The following is a 23,103-nucleotide window of genomic DNA, read 5'->3' as shown; positions in this document are numbered from 1 at the left end:
GTGGCATGTAGGGGGGCACAAATCAGGCCCCCCTATGCCACAAAAAAAAAAAAAATGACTTACCTGAACTTACCTTAATGTCCCTGGGATGGGTCCCTCCAGCCTTGGGTGTCCTCCTGGGGTGAGCAAGGGTGACAGGGGGTGTCCCTGGGGGCATGGGAGGGCACCTCTGGGCTCCTTCAGAGCCCACAGGTCCCTTAACGGCTGCCTTTTCCAGGTGCTAAAAAACAGCGCAAAAGCGGCCGTATGTCATTTTTTTTGACCCGCCCACTCCCGGGCGTGAATTTTGCCCGGGAGTGTAAATACGGCGCACATGCCTCGGAGTCAATTTTTTAGACGGGAACGCCTACCTTGCATCTCATTAACGCAAAGTAGGTGTCCACGCTAAAAAATGACGCAAACTCCATGGACTTTGGCGCTAGACGCGTCTAACGCCAAAGTATAAATATGGAGTTAGTTTTGCGTCGGAATTGCGTCAAAAAAACCGACGCAATTCCGGCGCAAACGGAGTATAAATATGCCCCTTAGTCATTTGGCTTACAACAAAGTTCCGTGAAGGGGTGGAGCCTAAGAAGAATGAAATTCCTGGCCAGAGTTCCAGCAGGCTTCTCTACAAGATATCAGAAATGCAGCCACTTGGGCATCTATACACATCTTAGTTTAACACTATAAACTCATGGTGGGAAGGATTCAGTTAATGGGCATTCATTGTAGCGCGTTTTCTAATGTTCACTGTTGGGTTCTCTGCCTCATCATCAAATAAATCAACAGGGTTTTACATCACATTTGGCATACATTGGTTTTTGAGGTCTCCTCTGGCTGTACTAGTCGTATCAACATTGCTCAGGTTTGCTCTTATTAAGGACTGTAATGAGGAAAATTGACTTGTTGGCATTAGCCCATTATTTAGCAGATATCTTCAGTGCTTCAAATCCATTTCTTTCTTGTCACAGTTCTTCTTCCTCACCTTTCAGAGTCTCTGTCTACATACACCAAAATATTTCTGATTGATATATTCAAAAGATTTGGTGATGAGAGGGGCGATGTGAGAATTGGGGTATGTAAAAGTGGAAGAGTACCTATTGGAAAACATTAAAATAAAGATTTGTGTTTGAGAATATTCTTAGGTGCTTATTATTACTAGATAGTCATAACCTGTGTGAAAGATACTTGAGTTCAAATTAACAATTGCACTTGGGATCTCTGCGCCAATTTCTATCCATCAGGAGTTGCAGACCCCAAAATGGAGAATAAGTGAAGGAACCTGGAATGAGCAGGTCAAACAATGCGGCCCAGTGATACAAACCTCTCATGCAATGCAGTGCAGCACCCTAAGTTGCTGTGTTGCTTGAAAGGGAGAGAGGACAGTGCCATATCTACAGGGATATGGCACTATCCTCCTCTCTTCCTAGCACCAGCTCAGAAAAGTGCTGCAGTGTGGCTGTCACACATCTTTGCACCATAGTGTAAAGGTGTCTGTGTGAGTCTAGCATACGTTTTATACTGGAATGGTAACCTTCCAGTACAAAATACCACACTTCGGCCCACATTTATACTTTTTTGGCGCTGCATTTGCGCTGCTTTTCGACGCAAATTTGGCGCAAACTTACAAAATACAATTGTATTTTGTAAGTTTGCGCCAAATTTGCATAAAAAAAACGGCGCAAATGCGGCGCTAAAATAGCATAAATATGAGCCTTAGTCTGACTTTAAAACTTTTCCTACTTTGTATGTGTGCCGTACAGTGCAGCACACATGCAAGGTCAGATGCCCCCATGATTCAGAGTAAAGCAAAGCATTGAGATGGTTTGCGTTTCTTTGTCTTATGAACCAATGCAAGTACCAATTTGCGTGGGTTTGTAAATCCCCAAATATTTTGTTAGGTCTGCATTTTAGCCAGTTGTATAGCCTTTTCCACAGACATTTTCCACCTCCCTGAGTCGATGCAGAATATCTACAGAAAACTCTGTGCTTTTACAGGGTGCATTTCCACACCAGCTAAAACTTGATCTGGTGTCCATGCAGCTAGTAAGCTCAGTTGCTGGAACATCAAGGGCCACATTTACTAACCTTTTATTCAATGCTGCATTGCGTGAAAGGAAGAAAGCAGAAATGTGCTATATCTACTAAGCTATGGAGCACTTCTGCTCTCTCATAGCGCTGACACACTACAGGCAGCCTAGTGCCAATGCAGACGCTCTTGCACCACGGTGCAAGGGTGCCTGCATTACAAGGAGAATTGGTTTTGTGCATGAAGGGACACCTTGCCGCACAAAAACAATCTCTTGAGGTATTTTCCTCTCTCTATGGGTGGTTGCGTGGGAACTACCATGTTCCACTCATGCACCGCCTCCCACAATGAAATGTAACCCTCAATGAAATGTAATTGTGTTATATATTTTTTAACAGAGCACGCAACATGTCACAATTGCCCCTTGGGTGGCTTTGTAAATATATACCAGCATCCTGTGTCATGGATGCACCACAAATGTGGTGCAACCATGAAGGCCTAAGTTTTAAGACCAGCTTTTCCGCCTCTGAGGTGATGCTGCACCTCATTTTATAGGCACTGTGACAAGTAAGCTTCGGAGGCAATGAAGATTAATTAATGGTATGTGATCGAGCCAACAGCGGTGTTTGAGATGTGATCCACTTGCCAAATGTTGTTGATGTTAATGAACACTTAGCATTATAAGTGAAATACTACTAACTATGCGGAGGTAGTTGTTGAATGTGGAAATTGTACCTGCACAATTGTCAATCATAAAAGGGGTGGGGCAAGAGTGTTTTTTGAAGGCTGCTGATGCACATCTGGTTGCCTTGGTGCATAAGATCTCGGACCCGCATTGGTGGTACCTATTGTTTCCAAAAAAATTAACACATTGAGTGACAGGGCAGCCCTGAGAAGCAATAAACTGAAGCTGTTCAACAGCAATGCCGGAAATGGTGCAAGCTAGGGGTAAGTTTATCATGCTGTATTTAGCTCTAAAACTCAAGTTAACAGTATAGGTGTTTTTCTTACCATGAATACAAGGTTGTTTCCCTCACGAAAGGTGATCAAACTTGGACCAATTTAGGAAGAAATACCTTATTGAAGCATTAGTTATATCTAATTGTCAAATGGAAATATTTTCTGTTTGTGTTATTATTCTTATGTATTCAGGAAGCTATTTTGAATACAGAAATGTGGGTCTATTCTACTTCCTCTGCCAGTCAGTGATGGCTACACAGGGAAGGATGCTGAACAGCAATGTAGATGTCAAGTTTGAAGATGCTAAAGGATGTTCTCCTTAACAGCTGGCCTTGCGCGTAGCCATGGGTATGCCCGGTGGCAGGACATCCAGAACGATACCCGCTACATGATCCTGAATGAGCCTTTCAAGTCAGAAATACACAAGGGGAACTACCTGGAAATGAAGAATAAGTTTCTCGCCCGAAGGTTCAAGGTATTTACTCTACTGAAGTATTGTGACAATGCCTGGCATACCCTGCTAAATTCTTGCCACCTCCTTTTATAGACTTAAAAATAGAGCCACTGGAATTATGCATCAGGGGAGGAGCAGATAATGTGTTATTTTGGACTAAATTATACAGTAAAAAAGCAAGTTATTCAGCCTAATGCAGCATATTTTGTGACTGTATCATTTTTTTTATTTTGTAATTTTTACACAGGTTAGTACTGTCTGGGCAAAGATTTCAATTTCTTTAGTAGAAGTTTAATAATATCTAAATACAGCAATAAGCAACAGAAAGTGGAACAGTTAACCTTTGCAAAGGCCCTTCCACTGCGTGGCAACATTTGTTGCCATGTGTTTTGTAACTTTTGATCTGTTTGAGCTATGAACAATTTACCCTTTTAATCTGCAGATTATGTAGCAGATGATGGATTATGTGGCAATGCAGCAAATCCATAATTATGCAGAAAACACTACAGCCACAAGATCACAAAATTCCAGTGCCCCTGCTCATGGGCAACCAGGGTATACCTAGCTGTGCCCCCTTTCTTCAGATTGTTGTGTCTGTTGACTGACATAGGGCACTACCCTAGAATTGTAAAAATTAACTGTCAAGAAAAGTCCAAATTTTACTGTTTCTTGTGTACAGCCGTTCTTCATGAGTAATAAATTCACCACTGTCAGTTTTCCACCAGCCGAAGCTCAGCATAGTGAGTTTTTTCACCTTGCTAACATTGCCCATTCTCTCACGGGTGTTACATTGAATCTAAATGGAAACTCATTGACTTAACTGCTATCCAAAAATCCTGCCACTGATATGTTCTTCCCAGACCTCATTAACCATTAACTCACCATCAAGACCAACATCATAAGAAAGCATAAAATACTTTTTTGGTTCACACTGAAGGGCATGTAATTGCTCTGGCCTGACAACAAAGACAGTGATAACTATGGACCAGTAATGCCAATTGGGCACAACTTCTGTTTGCACCCCAAATGTGATTACAATTATGGTGTGAATTACTGGGGAAAATGAGCTGTTTTCACACGTCGAAATGGGAAATACTTAGCCTTATTAGCATCTTATTTCCCATTCCAAGTTTCACCGTTCGACATCTGGTACAAATTGCAACCTATTTAATTTGTTTGTTATTGCAATTAAGTGGGCGCAAGGTTCTCGCCAGATTTTTGTATCTGCATTTTCTGGTCCGTAGTACCGCACTAAGGGCCAGATGTAGTAAGCAGTTTTGCCCATTCTGTGTCTATGGGAAAATGTGTTCGTACATATGGCCCTAAATCCGAGATGCTCATCCAACACTGTTTCATATAAGGTACCACATGCTAAACATAATAATGTAAAAAAAAATCTTTTAATTAGATCAGAAAACAATAAGGACCATTTTGAGTTACAAGGAGGAAATTGGTTCAAAGTCAGAGTAAAACTCTGCTGTTCCACTGTTTGCTCTCTTCTCCTGAACTAACTTAGCCAGTACCACTTCACACCACTGCTCAAAAATATTTCTACCTATTCCTCTTCCTATTTGTTAAATTTCACTTTGATATTGGAGACTTCTCTACTCACATGGAGTCAAATGTATTCCATGGTTGATCACACTCTGCAAACGGCATATGATTTGTGAAATAAAATGGTTTATTGGAAATAACAAGGCCTTTCCCTCATTCATTCTAGAGATTCCAGTCCATTCATTCTGTAAGCTGCAAAAATATACCTGCACTTGCCCTTTAAGTTAAAGGAGTCTATTAAAAGGTTAAGGGATGGTCTAAGGGGTTTTATGCTGTCCAGTGCTTACTTAATGGCCAACTAGTGCACTGCCCTCTTTAGAACTATAGGAGATTTATTCAGACAAGCAAGGAAACCTCTGTGTTTTAAGGTCCAAACTTTCCCAAGTAGTAGTGGCAAAATTTGTAATATCAGTTTAAAAATTGCCCTGAATGCTACAATGAATATTACACCGAAGCCTTGCTTTCCACTGATTCGCTTGTGATTTCTGTGTTTATCTATTGCCCCATACATAAACCATATGATTTGATGTTGAGTGAGTTGAGGGACTGAGTGAATGAGTGATTTTCATTGTGTACGTGGAAACATTTCAGAGTCACTCAACTGAAACCATTCATCAACTAGCTTTAAGGATCACTCCAACTCTTCTGGTCTATCAGCAGCAAAACCCACCCAACATCTCCTCCACTCTCCCTATTACTCCTCGTAACACCTCCCCTCGGAAGGTGTAGCATTTTGATGCATTCCCAGGTTTACTAGTGTTAGTAAATCTGGGGATACACTAGAAACCATGGGTGGAAGTGGGGAAAGACCCACACTCCACCCATGGAATGTCTTCCCAAGGCAGAGTAACACAAGACATTGCATTACTCCAGGTTTACTACGCAACATAGACCCTCACATGCTGGCTCAACATGGCATAGTAAATCTCAGTTAATTGCTAGTTGCCACAGTGTCACCTTGTGTGATACAAGGTCAACTCAAGGCCTTGATAAATCTGGCCCATTACGTTTAGTTAATGCAGGGGCAAGTTTAGAAGCATAAATAAAGAGTGGGAAAATCACTGACAATGTTTGAGTGTTGCCAAACTTAAAGCTTTGTGAACGCTCACCCTATTTGACGTGCCCACTCAGGACTCCTTAAACCAAGATTTTGCATTCAACTCAGGGTCATTCTTAATAGGGCCCATCATTACAAGAAACCAGACAGGTTCCAAATCTGGTTCCGACATTTTATTATAAAAGTACTCAGCATCCACTTTTATATGTACTCTCACCTCCAAAGTATGCTTAGGCCACCAATGAAAGGTTATCAGCATTGCCCAAAAAAAGGAAATAAATGATCTTCAAGAGCCTCTTGCCTAGAAAGAATTACTCTGTGATACTTACACCTGGGGATTTTTCTGAACACATGGGGCAATAATAAAAAAAGGGTACACTGTCCTGGTCTGTGGTGCGTTGTACACTCTGATAAAGATAAAAATATTAAATCTAAAATAAGTCACTGGGAGTCAAAAGGTTACTTGAGGTCACCAGGGATCGGTGCAAACCCAAAGTTCAGGCCTGCCACAATGGAGGGTAGGCCAGCTACAGAAGCCTCGCAGGGTCCTCTGAACAGTAACTTGAAAGGAACAAAGTGTCAATGTTGAGGGCACGATGCGTCAGTGTTTTTCATGCAGCCGGGTCACCACGTCAGCGTCAAAACTCCATTGTAATGAATTGGATGGGCCGTTCTCGAGCCATGCAAAACTTCATAATCAGGCTACGCAGGCTGTGAATTTGCTGTCATCAAACAGCCTTTGCATCGATATCAAAGGCCCAAGGCAGCAGAATTTCTCCTGCATTCGAGACGATGTGTCTTTTTTTTCAGGAATAAGCTGCAGAACCCACGTCTGAGGCCCAGAGCTTGGAGGGGGCACCCGCAGGCAAGGGTGAGACTCACAGAAGACAGAGTCCAGCAGCATCAAGAGAGTTGTAGGCAGTCTTTGATGTCCCTGAGACTGCAGGAGAACAGGGGGCAAACCCTTGGTGGTCACTTTGGAGATAAAGCAGAGTGCTTCCAGTAGTCAGGGAACAGCAAGCAGCAGGGTAACATGGAGAAAAGCAGTCCTTCCAGAAAAGCAGTCCAGTTGAGTCCTTTGAGCAGCACAACAAGTCCTTCTGACAGAGGTTCAGTTCCAGATCCAGAAGTGTCTGATTTTAGGAGGGCAGAGACCCAGCACTCATACCCAAAAATGCCTCTGAAGTGGGGGAGACTTCAAAGAGTGCCTTTGAAGTGCACCTGTATCCCTTTCACCCCAGTCCTGTCTGCCAGGTTATCTGTGGAGTGTAATCCGTCCTTTGTGTGGGTGAAGCCACTACCCTTTCAAGTGTCAGTGTGATTCCATCCTATCATTCCTTCCCAGAAAGACCCAGAAAGACCCATCAGCATGCAGATGAATGCAGATGCAGTTGAGTGTCCTTTGTTTGTGGTTGTCTGGATGAAATTCACAAATGTATCTGTCACCCAGCCCAGTCCTGACGTGTATTGGAGACAGACTGTAAGGCACACAGACCAGTAAGAGCAGAGAAATGCCTACTTTCTAAAATTTCTAAATTAGAAATGTTAAATATGACACTGCCAGTAAAGAGTATTTATCATTACCAATTCAAAGATATGAAACACAATGTATCTACTCCTTTCTGATCAGAAATTACAGCTTAAAAGTATACTAGGAAATTCCCAATGCGGGCCTATGAGAGCAAGCTGCCTACACAAGCCTTGCAATAGCAGGCCTGAGACATGGTTAAGGGGCTACTTATGTGGGTGGCACAATCAGTTCTGCAGGCCCACTAGTAGCATTTAATTTACAGGCCCTGGGCACATGTAGTGCACTTGACTAGAGACGTATAAGTAAATTAAACATGTCAATTGGGTAGACAGCAATATCACCATGTTTGAGAGGGAGCACATGTTCTTCAGCACTAGTCAGCAGTGATAAAGTACGTTGAGTCCTAAAACCAGCAAAAAGATGACAGCAAAATGGAGGAAGGCTGACAAAAAGTTAGGCGAAGACCACCCAAAGGTTGTCAGGTCCAAAACAGCCAGTGCTACATGTGCACTGGTAAGATGTGTATTACAGAATGGGCTGCAGCCAGGGGTGCAGAAACCGGGCACACATGCTCATTGCCCCTCCACTGCTCTTTTAATAATAGAGCTCCTGGTAGTAAATCTACACTGATAACTGGCATCTGTGCTCATAAATTCTCTTCAGATCCTGTTTTTGTGACTTAGGATCAACAAATTACCAGTGGAGACACTAGTTGAAATTGCTCAAGTAAAACGTTTTCTGAATTGGGCCCTATATTCTGTATTTTTTGTAGATATGCTGTTGTCACTCACCACTTTGATGATATGCTCTACTGTATGTTTTCCGTTTCTCTAGCTGCTAGAGCAGGCGTTGGTGATTGAGGAACAGCTCCGAAGGGCCGCATACCTCAACATGACCCAGGATCCGAACCATCCAGCCATGGCACTCAACGCTCGCTTGGCAGAAGTGGAATGTCTAGCTGAGAGTCATCAGCACCTTTCCAAAGAATCACTGGCAGGGAATAAGCCAGCCAATGCTGTCCTTCACAAAGGTTGGTGACCTCCAATTTTTGCATCCGCCCCACCTAATCAGAGAGCGTGGAAGACAATCGGAGAACATGAAGACAATTGCTTTCCCAATACAGGAAGGTTTGCTTGGCACACCTCAGATTGTAAATAAATTAAATTTCTAGAAAATGACTGATGTTTTTATAAAACAAAGCAACCGCTTAGAAACCATGTGATTTAAAAAGGTCGCTCATCAAAGGTAGACATCGCTGGCACAATGCACTAATATCAATTGTACATTTTATAATGGCACAATATTGTTTTGAAATATATTCCTAATTTAAACACTTTCTATTCAAGTAAGGAAAACAATAGTATTTTCTCCACCACAGCGAGTGTTTATTAGAGAAGTTAATTTAGGAAGACAGGTTGTCCAGTGCTTAAATCAATTTGTAAAAAAATTATTAATTATCAGTGCCCTTCTCAGGAGGCCCCTGCAGCATGTACCAGCCATTGCCCCAGCCATTGCCTTCGATAGCAGTACCAACATAACCAATAACCATCTCACTTCCACAAGTGTGGCAATTTTGACTACTGCAGACCACCTAAAGCCGTGAGAATGGCATTGGTGGCAGATATTATTTATTTTTAATGATATTGAATTATTAAACACAGTCTGCTCATCTAAAAATTTCATAGACTTCGCCACCATGTGGTAGACTGTCATTATAGCCGGTGCTGAGAATAAAGTACTGGTGCCAGGCACCAGAAACCACCCGCTCAAATTAAGTACTGAGGTCAGCCTGCTTCATCAGCCTCTTCTAACTGATTCCAGTGATGACAATATGAGTATGCTGATAAGCGCTTTAGTCTACCCAAAGGGTATGGAAAAGCTCTAACTAAATGCCATTTCAATAGAATACAAAATAGTCCCCCAACTGAAGGGGAGGGAGGAGCATGTCAGGAAAGGGATTTTTCTCTTTGGAACTTGCTTAAAGAGAAAAATTTGACTTTTTCAGAAGCTTTGCAGCACCTTCAGGAATAGCAGGAACTCAACAGACTTTCTGCTATTATGTGTCCTTAGAGCTATTATCTTAAAAGGAGATCCGTTTGTGCATTAGGTAGCAGTCAAACTTTGGGAAATCTCTTATAGCCCGCAGTAACTTATTGCAAACAAATTGCAACATAACTCTTTATACTAACAAAGAAGTTCAGTCATCAGAACTTGCATATGGTAACAATAACTGCCAGTTTAGGGGAAAGTACAGTGCTCCCTGCATTCTAAGTCCTCTTCCAGATCCAAGTAGAATGGTTTTCCAAAATTACAACTACTTTTTGAGAAGCATTGTTTTATAGTCACAGTAGAATAAGATGGACCATGTAATAATGAAATGTGCTATTGAGACTGCATTTAGCTTTGAGAGGGATGCAGCTCCAGACAATAGATGAGGTTCTTGGATTTCTTCAAGAGAGACTTCACAGTTCCAAGACATGGCTGGTGAAGCCCTGCATTCCTACGCCTGTGTTGGATACTATCAAGCCAAGGCCCTGTTACTATGAGAGGGTTAGTGTTAGCCTTGCAAAAGTATATTATATGTACAAGGCATATCTGTCTAGAGGTACTGTCATGTAAACAAGCAGCGTTATTGGTGCTTGTCTGTGGTAAACGTAAGAGAGCAGCTGTGTAATTGAAAGACATAATGATATGTAGGGTGTTACATGATGGAGTAATGTGCTCTTAATCCGTTATAATTCCCACACTCCATTTCTATGTGGAGCCTTGTAATCTCATTTAACACTTCACCTAGCTACCACTGGCAAGCACCAATAAAGCAGCAAACACTTTCATCAGGTAATATGGTCCTAGGTCACACAATTGTTTCTGGGAGTCATTTTGGTGATCTATCGGAAGGACCGCAGTTGTGACAAAGCAAGTGGCTCTGAGTCTAGGAATATTTTCTAGAAGCTTCTGACATAAGCCTTGCACTAGCTTGTGTATTTTGGTGTTAGTGGATCTGAGGTTCTGTGATAAAATAAATCTGGGTACCAATTTCAGTGAACACTCTACTTCAATAACTCTGTTGGTCCTGTGCTTCATCTACAGAGCTTTGAGTACAGTGCCTCATTCCACTTGAAGCCGGTGGAGAAATGTCAGTATGGAAATACCTGGTGAGGCACAGTCTGGCACCTGTGTTTGAAATGTCTAGTGAGCAATGGAACAGTCTTCAGAGGACCAGCAATCTAGTTATTTCCCTTCAATGGTCATACTAAAGGGGGTTGTTTTTTCATAAGCAGTTGGAAATGTGTCTCATTGAAGGGAAGGGAATCCATTCATTTCATACACATGCGTGCACACACGCACAAACACACACAAACATGCACACACTTTGTGTTTATCGCATGCTCCAACTCAGCATATACATAGGAAGACAATGTTTTTAAAATGATCTTTATTCATTTTTAGTACACCATACAAACCCATAAACATATGGTAATTCCCTCCTCCTTCCCCCACTCAGTGGCATATCACCCGACAGTCAGACAGACCCTTGAAATCACTTTCCAAGGTCTAGCCACAATGTTCTTTAAGAAGGTCCATACTACCAGTTTCAATATTTGTGGCCCCACCTCAATCCTTAGCCCTCCCTTCAAACTAATTTTCCGATAAAACATCTTCCGTTCTCTCCATGACCCCTTACTTTATAATGTATATCTCTTCTTCCTCACCAAATCACCAATTCTTGTTAGCCTTCCATTGCCACCTTGTCGGGCCCTGCCTGCTTCCCATTTTTGTATCACAACCCTGCGTGCCACCATCAGGACCACATTGCAGAAGAGGAGGATGTGTCTAATGAGCACCTGTTCTCCCTAGATCACAAGATCACTACCTTGGCGTTTAGGACCAGAGGTTCCCCTAAAGCCTGAGAGATCCTGTCATGGATCTCCTCCCAAAACATGTGGATTTTCGGACAATCCCATTAAGAGTGTGCAAGCATACCTCTCTGGAAGCAACTCTGAATGCATCTATCCGACCCCATCCTGTATATCTCTTCTTCCTCACCGAATCACCAATTCTTGTTAGCCTTCCATTGCCACCTTGTCGGGCCCTGCCTGCTTCTCATTTTTGTATCACAACCCTGCGTGCCACCATCAGGACCACATTGCAGAAAAGGAGGATGTGTCTAATGAGCACCTGTTCTCCCCAGATCACAACATCACTACCTTGGCGTTTAGGACCAGAGGTTCCCCTAAAGCCTGAGAGATCCTGTCATGGATCTCCTCCCAAAACATGTGGATTCTCGGACAATCCCATTAAGTGTGTGGACGCATACCTCTCTGGATGCAACTCTGAATGCATCTATCCGACCCCATCCTGCCAATTGCAAATAACCTAGCTCTGGTATAGTATGTTCAGTGTAAGATATTGCATCGGATCAACCTAAAACTCACTCGAATTGCCACTTCCCCCTGGGTACCTGCATGCCTCCCCCCTACTCATCATTCTTCAGCCTACATAGTTCCCCCTCCCATCTCTTGCATAGCCTCTATAGTGCAGGAGCACTGTTAGCCAGAATCGTGTTGTAAATGGCAGAAATTGCATGGTGGAAGAGATGGGAACTCAGTACTCTTTATTACAGTGGGCTTTCCTCTGATATCTCTGCCCGGGGGTTATTGAGCGCACTGAGATGGTGCCTCACCTGAAGGTACCTCAAGTATTGTCCCCCAGCCAGCTTGTATTGAGATTTGAGGGTCCTGAAAACTCAGCATTTCCTGGTTCGCCGAGACATCTACCAGTTTGAAATTCCTATAACATCCCATTTGCTATGGCCATCAATTCCCTTCAGTAGTGCCAACCCCTCCACCCCCCCATAGTGGAATTGCTAAGGTGAGCACTGCCCGCCATCCCAATTGTATGTCCACTTTTTCCCATGTACCTACGAAGATTGTGGTTCTTTTTCTTCCCATATATACACTTTACAAATGCCTGTGGCTCCAAAGACCTCCTATGTGCCCATAGGAAGAGTTCAGTCTGGTCAGCAAATGACCATTCATTAAGTACCGCCAATAGTACAGGTGGAGGTTTGGGCAGAACGATTCCTCCATCCATCACCTTTCTTGTGAGTGCCTCCATCACTATGTGTGGCTCGCCCCCATCCCAGAGTAGGAGCCTAGTCCCGGCATCCACTGATTTGAAGAATTGTTCAGGGACCTCAAACAGGGAGTTTTGCAGTGCATGCAGGAATTTTGGTAAGTAGATCATTCTATAAAGGGCTGCCCAGCAGGGGCAGCTGGAGATGTCTCCGCTGGCTACATTCCTTTTACATTCCTTCAACAGCCTACCTAGGTTGCAGGAGTAGAAAAGGCTTGTGTCACACGTGATGTAGATGCCGAAGTATCGAGAGCTGACCCTTTCTCATGGTATGGGGCAGCCCCATCTTTCTCAGGGGCCTATCACGCCAAGGGGTATAGATGGGATTTGGCCTGAGTAGTGTCCAAACACTCTGAAGATCTCCAGAATCCTGTTGACTGAATCGTTTGATGTGTCGGGGTAGAAGAGAGCATCATCAGCATAAAGTGAAACCACATGCTCCCAGTCATGGTCCAATCGCAATCCCTGGATCAGAGTATCCTTTCTAATCCAGTTGGCCACCAGTTCAATCTCTACTGTGAAAAGAAGAGGGGACGGGACATCCCTGTCTAGTTCCTCTCCCCAGGGGGAATTCTGCCAAGAGAGCTCCATTGACATGTTATCGGGCCGTAGGTTTGGCATATAGCATTTTTCCCACGCACAGACTGCTGAGTCGAAACCTATTTATCCCAATACAGCCTGTAGGTATGGCCATTCAGAGTCAATTTTCTTTCATGCGCGAAGGCCACAAGTGCTGCTGGCTCACCCAGTGTCTCCTCCTTTGCCAGACATCTGAAAAGGCGTCAGAGACTGTGCCTGCTGAACCCATATGGAATAAAGCCTGATTGGTCTGAGCCACCACCCAGTGTATAACTCGCATCAAGCAGATTGCCTATATATTTGCTAGCAGTTTCACTTCCACATTCAGTAGCGAGATCTGCTAGGAAAAGGAAAACTGGGCGGGGGCCACCCCTTCTTCTGGATAAGGACTACTGTTGCTTGTTGCAGCTCCTTCAGCAGTTCTCCTTTCTGCTTGGGTTCACACAGCATAGCCCTTATTGACTTTATTACTTGGCTCCTGATACTCTAAAAGAATTCTAGGGGGAAGCCATTAGGTCTGGGAGCTTTCCCATTATTCATTTGAGACAATGCCTTTGTGATCTCTCCTTCCCGTAGTTCCTTCTCAAGAAGCTTCACTGCCCACACACCCTAGAATGGGCATTGAGATGTCAGCCAGAAAGCCTTTCTGTCCACGCTTGACAGTGGTGTCCAGATGTGGGGCACAAAGGTGTTGCAGAAAGTCGGCAAATGCCTACATATTTCTGCTGCTGATTCCGTCTCTCGCCCGACAGGTGTGGTAACCTTTTCCATACACTTCTGTCCCCTCTCCCGTTGCATGAGCCATGCAAGCAATTTCACTACTTTATTTCCCACCTCATACAATTTATAATGTTTGCACTTAAAGATCACCCTGGCCTCTTAGTGCATCAGTCATCGATATTCCTCTAATTTTCTCTCTGTGGAGGTCAAGAGCCACCAGGTTGGGCCCCATATTGTGATTACCACTCTATCATTGTTCCTACATCTCACGTCCCACTCTCTCCCGTTCCTGCCTTTGCCCTGCCACATGCATCATCTAGCTGTAGGAAAGTACCATCTTGCCTGGCATGTTACCCCCATTTTTACATGTATGTTAGTTTGTTTTTGCCTGTCTCACTGGGATTCTGCTAGCCAGGACCCCATTCCTCATAGTTTGTGGCCTGAATGTGTATACCTGTGTAGTGACTAACTGTGTCACTGAGACTCTGCTAATCAGAACCTCAGTGCTTATGCTCACTCTGCCTTTAAATTTGTCACTATACGCTAGTGACCACCTTTTACCAATTTCAATTGGCACACTGGAACACCCTTATAATTCCCTAGTATATGGTACCTAGGTACCCAGGGTATCAGGGTTCCAAGAGATCCCTATGGGCTGCGGCATTTCTTTTACACAGGACTGCCACTGCAGCCTGAGTGAAATAACGCCCACATTATGTCACAGCCATTTTACACTGCACTTAAGTAACTTATAAGTCACCTATATGTCTAACCTTCACTTGCTGAAGGTTAGGTGTAACTTTACTAAGTGTGAGGGCACCCTTGCACTAGCAAAGGTGCCCCCACATAGTTCAGGGCCATTTCCCCGGACTTTGTGAGTGCGGGGACACCATTACACCTGTGCACTACATATAGGTCAATACCTGTATGTAGCTTCACAATGGTAACTCCGAATATGGCCATGCAACATGTCTAAGATCACGGAATTGTCCCCCCATTCAAAATCTGGAATTAGGGAGCCAATTCCATGCATCCCCGGGTCTCCACTATGGACCCCGGGTACTGCCAAACCAGCTCTATGGGGTTTTCTCTGCACCGCTGCTGCCACCCCACAGACAGGGTTCTGCCCTCCTGGGGTCTGGGCAACCCAGTCCCAGGAAGGCAGAACAAAGAATTTCCTCTGAGAGAGGTGTTGCAACCTCTCCCTTTGGAAATAGGTGTTAAAGGCTGGGGAGAGGTAGCCTCTCCCAGCCTCTGGAAATGCTTTGAAGAGCACAGATGGTGCCCTCCATGCATAAGCCAGTCTACACCGGTTTAGGGAACCCCCAGTCTCTGCTCTGGTGCGGAACTGGACAAAGGAAAGGGGAGTGACCACTCCCCTGTCCATCACCACCGTAGGGGTGGTGCCCAGAGCTCCTCCAGTGTGTCCAAGACCTCTGCCATCTTGTTTCCAGAGGTATGAGGGCACTCTGGAGGCCTCAGAGTGGCCAGTGCCAGCAGGTGACGTCAGAGACTCCTCCTGAGAGGTGCTTACCTGACTAGGTGGCCAATCCTCATCTGAGGGCTATTTAGGGTCTCTCCAGTGGGCTTTTCCTCAGATAACGACTTGCAAGAATGCACCAGAGTTCCTCTGCACTTCTGTCTTCGACTTCTGCCAAGGATCGACCGCTGACTGCTCCAGGACTCCTTCAAAACTGCAACAAAGTAGCAAGAAGACTGCCAGTGACATTGTAGCGCCTAATCCTGCCGGCTTTCTCAACTGTTTCCTGGTGGTGCATGTTTTGGGGGCTGCCTGCCTTCATCCTGCACTGGAAGCCACGAAGAAATCTCCTGTGGTTCGACTGAATCTTCCCCCTGCTTCAGCAGGCACCAAACTTCAGCTACACCAGTACTCTGGGACCCCTCTCATCCTGACGAGCATGGCCCCTGGAACACAGGTGGTGGACCCAAGTGACCCAGACTGTCCAGTGGTCCAACTGTCCAAATTTGGAGGAGGTAAGTTCTTGCCTCCCTGCTCCAGACAGTAATCCTGTGCACCGTATGAACTGCAGCTACAAGGGCTTCTGTGCACATTTCCATGAAATCCTGCATGCACAGCCGAGCCTAGGTCCCCAGTACTCTGTCCTGGGATGCTCAGCTCCCTGAGTTGATCTCTGGTGTCGTGGGACCTCCTTTTGCAGTGGTGAGACGACCGCCGTCTTCAGACTTCTTGAACCCGTGCTCAAGGACTTCTGCGGGTGCTTCCTGCTTGTGCATGGGCTCTCTATATTGCTGAGGGCCCCCTCTGTCTTCTCTCCCAAGTGGCGACATCCTGGTCCTTCCTGGGCCAGGGCAGCACCCTTTTTCTCTAACTGCAACTATTGCAGCTAGCAAGGCTTGTTTGTGGTATTTTGCCAAGGAAACAGCTCTGCATCCTCCAGCATGCTGTGGGACATCTTCTGCACAAAGGAGAAGTTCCTAGCACCTTTTGTTGTTGCAGAATCTTCAGCTTCTTCCATCCAGAGGCAGCCATTTTTGCATCTTCATCCGGGGTTTAGTGGGCTCCTGCCCCCCCTGGACACTTTCGCGACTCTTGGACTTGGTCCCCTTCCTTTGCAGGTCCTCAGGTCCAGGAATCGGTCTTCAGTGCTTTGCAGTCTGTTGTGGTCTTTGCAAAATCCCTTATCTCGACTTTAGTGTGTTTCTGAGGAAATAGTAGTACTTTACTCCTACTTTCCAGGGGTCTTGGGGTGGGGTATCTTGGACACCCTTAGTGTTTTCTTACACTCCCAGCGACCCTCTACACACTACATTAGCCTAGGGGTCCATTCGTGGTTCGCATTCCACTTTCTTAGTATATGGTTTTTGTTGCCCTTAGGCCTATTGCATCCTATTGTATTCTACAGTGTTTGCACTACTTTCTGACTGTTTTACTTACCTGATTTTGGTTTGTGTGTATATATTGTGTATTTTACTTACCTCCTAAGGGAGTATATCCTCTGAGATATTTTTGGCACATTGTCACTAAAATAAAGTACCTTTATTTTTAGTAACCCTGAGTATTGTCCTTCTTATGATATAGTACCTATATGATATAAGTGGTATAGTAGGAGCTTTGCATGTCTCCTAGTTCAGCCTTGGCTGCTCTGCTATAGCTACCTCTATCAGCCTAAGCTGCTAGAACACTACTACTCTACTAATAAGGGATAACTTGACCTGGCACAAGGTGTAAGTACCATTGGTACCCACTATAAGCCAGGCCAGCCTCCTACATTGGCCCCTTACCACTGCCTTAAAGGCTTCCCAGACAGTGGCATCTAAGTACTCAGAGCCCTTAATCTCTTCAAAATATAATTTTATTAGGTCCTGAATTAAACATTTAGTCACCCAGTCAGTCAGTAAGCAGCGATCAAGTGACCATCCCCTCTCAGTACAAGATCGTGGTTGAGTTAGCAGCATCACGATTGGAGAATGGTCCGCGATTCCTCTCATTAAGGGCCATATTTATACTTTTTGACGCAAAACTGCGCTAACGCAGTTTTGCGTCAAAAAAATTAGCGCCGGCTAACGCCATTCTGAAGCGCCATGAGGGCGCCGTATTTAATCAATGACGTTAGCCGGCGTTAGCCGCCGGCGCTGCCTGGTGTGCGTGGAAAAAAACGACGTACACCAGGCAGCGCCGGCGTAGGGAGATATGGAGCTTGGGCGTCAAAAAATGGGGCAAGTCAGGCTGAGGCAAATTTTTCACCTCAACCCGATTTGCGCCATTTTTTTCGACTCCCAACCCCCATAGAAATGACTCCTGTCTTAGCAAAGACAGGAGTCATGCCCCCTTGCCCAATGGCCATGCCCAGGGGACTTCTGTCCCCTGGGCATGGTCATTGGGCATAGTGGCATGTAGGGGGGCACAAATCAGGCCCCCCTATGCCACAAAAAAAAATACTTACCTGAACTTACCTTAATGTCCCTGGGATGGGTCCCTCCAGCCTTGGGTGTCCTCCTGGGGTGGGCAAGGGTGACAGGGGGTGTCCCTGGGGGCATAGGAGGGCACCTCTGGGCTCCTTCCGAGCCCACAGGTCCCTTAACGCCAGCCTTTTCCAGGCGCTAAAAAACGGCGCAAAAGCGGCCGTGTGTCATTTTTTTTGACCCGCCCACTCCCGGGCGTGAATTTTGCCCGGGAGTGTAAATACGGCGCACATGCCTCGGAGTCAATTTTTTAGACGGGAACGCCTACCTTGCATATCATTAACGCAAAGTAGGTGTCCACGCAAAAAAATGTCGCAAACTCCATGGACTTTGGCGCTAGACGCGTCTAACGCCAAAGTATAAAAATGGAGTTAGTTTTGCGTCGGAATTGCGTAAAAAAAACTACGCAATTCCGGCGCAAACAGAGTATAAATATGCCCCTAAGTGTCTTATGTCACGACATAATCCCGGATGTCCCACAGGGATCAGAAACTAATTGAGTCTGCAGAGAGATGGCACCTTATTTATCGAGTATGAGTACTGCTGCTCGCTTGGCCGTGTGTGGACGGCCAATGGTCAGTCAATCCCAAAGCCACCACAAATACCCCCAATCTGGTATCCATCTTGGGCCGTGCCTCACCTCTGATCACCCTATCTAGGTCTTCCCTTAGCATGAGATTGAAATGCCCACGATCACAACAAGGGTGTCCAACGCTTGCAGGATCTAATCACCCATTACCGCTAATCCAGCTAACTGCAGCCCAAGCAGAACATTCCGCAAGGCCATCCACACTTCCTCACCCTGCCAGGTGCCACATGGACGAGTTGTAAAGGGCCAGCTTGTGGGACAGATTGTTTTTGTCCGGTGGGCCGTGAGAGGACCCAAATGCCAAGGATTTTTTTGAAAGTGTCAGCCCCAAAGAAGCTGGTCTGGGAATGCAGATGAGGTGCCAAAAATGTTGACTGGTATTTTCGGACTCTTGCACAGAATATCTTGAATTGAAATGGGGACATTTCAGGGAACAAGTAACTGTTTCCTAGAGACAGTGCTTAATTTGTGCAGGTGGTGTGCAAGGCACACATTTGGCTCCATCATCAGTTTTTAAACCAGAGTCAGGCAAGAGAAAGACACAGGTGGGAGAAAGAGGGAGGAAAAGGAGAAAACATGGGTGGAAAAGAATTTGAAAGAGTGAACAAAACGACAAAGGAAAAGAAGTGTAGGGTGGTGGAAAAAAGAGTCATGAGGTGGATTCAAGACTAGGTCGACTTGGTATTTGGTACTTCCAGCATTCACAGTATCAGATGGCCTGCTCCTTAAAATGATGGCGGACCCTGCAAATGTTTTTTTTAGAGATTAAGCACTGCCCGTTTATAAGTTTTAACTCTTGGCATAGGAAAAACTTCCAACCATTTCTTAATGGAAATTAAGCACTGTGGGTTTGTAAATTGTAACTCCTGGTATAGGAAAAGGCCTCCAACAAAATGTTCCTTACAGCAGTCATATCACAACATCATGATAACTTCTGTACAACTTTACTTTCTGGAAATGCAACCCGTATAATTATCATAGGCGTGGACAATGGCGTGAGGAAGGTTTGATGGTCTATTTTCTATTTTCCGACTGGCTACATCATTAGACATAGTAAAACCTTGAACGACAACCTTTTGCTTAGCAAAGAATCCTCAAAAACCTCCGTGTGTCTTTAAAAAACATATCAGAGCTACATAGACAAGTGGCAGTCACTAAACACTTGAAAAACTGGAATATTACAGAAAAGTTGCACTAAAGCAGTGGTAAGGAGAATTTTAGACAGATTTTTTGAAAGGTTTAGTGAATATTATGTTTTAGTGTATTTAATGTTGCAAGTTTAAACTTCTAGGCGCACCTAGCAGCCATGGCATTGAAAGAGCACTAATAATAGAAAACGATATAAAATAACATAAAATGCGACAATCTATATAATTCCAGTGATAATAATTTAGGGATATTTTCTTAGTTTTTATTTTGCAGTTTCTGAGGGAAACATCCTTATTATTTTTGTCATGTGACTGTCTAAGTTCATTACTTTAGCAGTCTGTCAGAAAACTCCCTTCTTTTTCATGGATGAAACGATTCCTACTTATATGTGATATCTGTGAAAGGCTGTACAAATAAGTGGATTATTTGACGTATTTATTTTTGCATGCACAGAGGAAAAATAATCCAGAATGCTTTTTATGCTATGGAGTGGTTAAAATTCTGCAGTATTCACTAGCTCGCTTTAACAATAAAAATTACTGAAGATGCCTCTAGGGGCTCCTACAATAATACTTGGACCCTGGTTACAAGTATAGATGTAATTTATTGCACATAATCAATAAGAACGATACCATGGGGTATGTTATTTATCAGTTGTATTAAACACCCCTATTATAAGTTGTTGGGGAATGACATGCGGATTTTGGTGTTTAGCGCACCAAGAACCGCATGATATGGTAAATGCTGTATGGTTTTCTCTGTTAAATTTCTGCCGCTTTTACCGGACGAAATTTAACAAAGGTTGAGTTATTTAATGCATCCAATAATTATCAAATAGCTAACAACTCTTAATTACAAACCCGTGTGTAAACAGGGGTTTACACATGAGTCAGACTTTACTATCCAACTCATAATCAGGACATTTGCCAGGTAGTGTTCCCTTGCAGGAGTTTTGCAAAGTGCCAGCTGGTTTCACCTGACACATGTTGGTCACAGTGTCAGTTGATGTGAATTCAGAAAAGGCTGGCGGGTTGCCAACAGCTGTTCTCTGACTGACCTTCCCAGTAGTGTTAATTGGGGTCTCTTGTCAAAAGAGCAACATGGTTGGGGCTCAAAAACCTACAGTCAACGAGTAAAGCCATATGGCTTGCTGCACACAGAGAGGTACTTACTGACTTTTGGAAACTGGTTAGGAATACTGGTGGTGTTTATTGTGCATAATAAATAACCATTGCATAGGGTAAGGAATTTATCAAGTGTGGTAATACCACCTATTTCGAGCTGTTAGGGAATAATATGTGTTTATCGCACTAAACGCGCATCATACTGTAAATACCATATGGTTTGCCCCATTAAATTTTGGCAGGTTAGACGTGCCGAAATTTAACAAAGCTTGATGTATTTACTGGTTGTATGATACAACCACGCATGCCTGAACCACGCATGCCTAAACAACGTGGTCTGAACCATGACCGCATCTTTACCACTCATGCCTTTACCACACATACCTTTACAACAAATTTCTTTGTAAAAGCATGATTGGTAAAGGAATATGCGTAGTAAATTCCACACTGCAGCTCCCCCACTCTGCGCCCTAACACCTGATACCCCAGCCCTGCAATCCACCCCAGCCCTTAAAACTGCCCTGTCCCCCCGCCCTAAGCCCTAAAACTCAGCCCCAGCCCTTAAAACCACCCTTTCCCCTCGCACCGCTGAGAGGCGTAAAACCCTGCCCCCTGCCAAAAACTACTCCAACCCGAACTCCCCCACTCTGAGCCCTAAAACTGACCCACACCCCTGAAAACTGCCAGTTATCCCCAGCCCTAAAACCCACCTCCTGTTCTTAAAACTACCCGACCCCCTACCCTGAGCCCTAAAATTGACCCTGCCCTGCCTTTAAATATACCTGACCCCCCGCCCTAAGCCTTAAAATCGACCCCACCCTGCCATTAAAAATACCCCTTCCCCTCCCCCCCACCCTTAGGCCTAGAACCCAGCCCCCTGCTAAAACATACCCTGACCCCAGCCCCCCACCCTGAACCCTAAAACTGACCTCACCCCTAAAAACTGCCCTTTCCCCCCACCCTGAGCTCTAAAACCGTGCCCCCTGCCAAAAAAACGATCCCGACTCCCCCCACACTGAGCCCTAAAACTGTCCCCCAACCCTAAAAACTAACCCCCCATACTTGGCCCCAGCCCTCTTACCTCTCCAAGTCCTTCCTGTTCCTGTTCCTGATCCGCCCATTCACACAGCTAGACTGCTCTCTGCCTTAACCACACATATGCGTGGTTAAGGCAGTCTCAATGCAGAGCTGTGGTTTAGGCAAGCGCTGTTCTGTTTGCGTGGAAATGGCATGCATAGCTGAGCCCATGTTGTAAAGGCCTTTTACCGTATTTACTGCATCTGATAATCATCAGATGCATAAATAACTAACAACTCGTAATTCCAGGCCATACATAAACAGGGGTTTATGCATGGACTGAATTTAATGAGCAATGCATAATCAGGCCCTTAATAGAGTGTAGTGTAATGTCGACATATCTGAGTAAAAAAATCAAGTACAATGTGAGGTAAATATTCTTTGTAGCACTAATTTACCTTCATTTTAGGAAAAACCTCTCCCCTTCTCTTCAATTTCATGGAATAGTCCGTTGTCTATGTCAAGTGCAACAGAAGCAACTCTACAATGAATCATATGTCAGTCTGATTTATTTACTTATATTATGTAGGTGCTTATGAGTAGGTTCAGAAGGAGTACCTGTACCAGCTTCCCCTTGCTGCTGCCGAACAGCCGCAGTCCCTCCCTGCCGCCTGATCACCTCACTGTTTTTGCTGGTATTGCCACTGATTACACTTAATACTTCTGCATTGCAGTGTCGCAGTTTTCCATATTTTTATTTCCTCCTTGTTTTTGTAATCTGTGCCTTACCGTAGCTGTCATTTAGACTTTATTACTTTCTGTATTGTGTTGCTGTTAATTTCTTTATTTGTATTTACCTCCTTGTTGTACTTTGCACTGGTTCTCACTTTGCTGCTCTTTTCCCACTGTTTTCCTCCTGCCTTGTACACTGCCACCCACCGCCACTCCCTTCCGTTTCCAGGACCTACTTAATGGAGGCCGCAGCACGACCCCATTGAGTAGGTCCCTGTACCAGCTCCCCCTTCTTGCTGAATGAAAAGCCACTTGTTCCTTCCTGCCTCCTGACTGCCTGCTGTTTTTGCTAGTATTGTCTCTGTTTAAACTAAGTAAGTCTGTATTGCAGTGCTGCCATTTTCCATATTTTTATTTCCTCCTTGTTTTGTAATCTGCACCTGAATGTAGCCACAGTTTAGACTTTATTTCTGTCTGTATTGTAATGCTGGTAATTTCCTTATCTATATTTTCCTCTTTGTTGCTCCGGGTCTGGCTTTGCCGCT

The 23,103-nt window shown here is 44.6% G+C and overlaps 1 protein-coding gene across 4 annotated transcripts in view; it reads left to right on the top strand.

Moving 5' to 3' along the window:
* CHD5 (chromodomain helicase DNA binding protein 5) overlaps positions 1 to 23,103 on the top strand; it is a 981,350-nt gene that overhangs the window by 862,480 nt on the left and 95,767 nt on the right. For all 4 annotated transcript variants that reach the window (XM_069239999.1, XM_069239998.1, XM_069239997.1 and 1 more), the window contains exons 37-38: positions 3,314 to 3,446; positions 8,402 to 8,597. In XM_069239999.1, the coding sequence (XP_069096100.1) occupies positions 3,314 to 3,446; positions 8,402 to 8,597 (329 nt within the window). The remainder of the gene's footprint in view (positions 1 to 3,313; positions 3,447 to 8,401; positions 8,598 to 23,103) is intronic.

Source organism: Pleurodeles waltl, chromosome 6, assembly GCF_031143425.1.
Source record: "Pleurodeles waltl isolate 20211129_DDA chromosome 6, aPleWal1.hap1.20221129, whole genome shotgun sequence".
NCBI classification, from domain to species: domain Eukaryota; kingdom Metazoa; phylum Chordata; class Amphibia; order Caudata; family Salamandridae; genus Pleurodeles; species Pleurodeles waltl.
The sequence above is the reverse complement of the archived record's forward strand: the minus strand, read 5'-3'. Positions and strand labels throughout refer to the sequence as shown.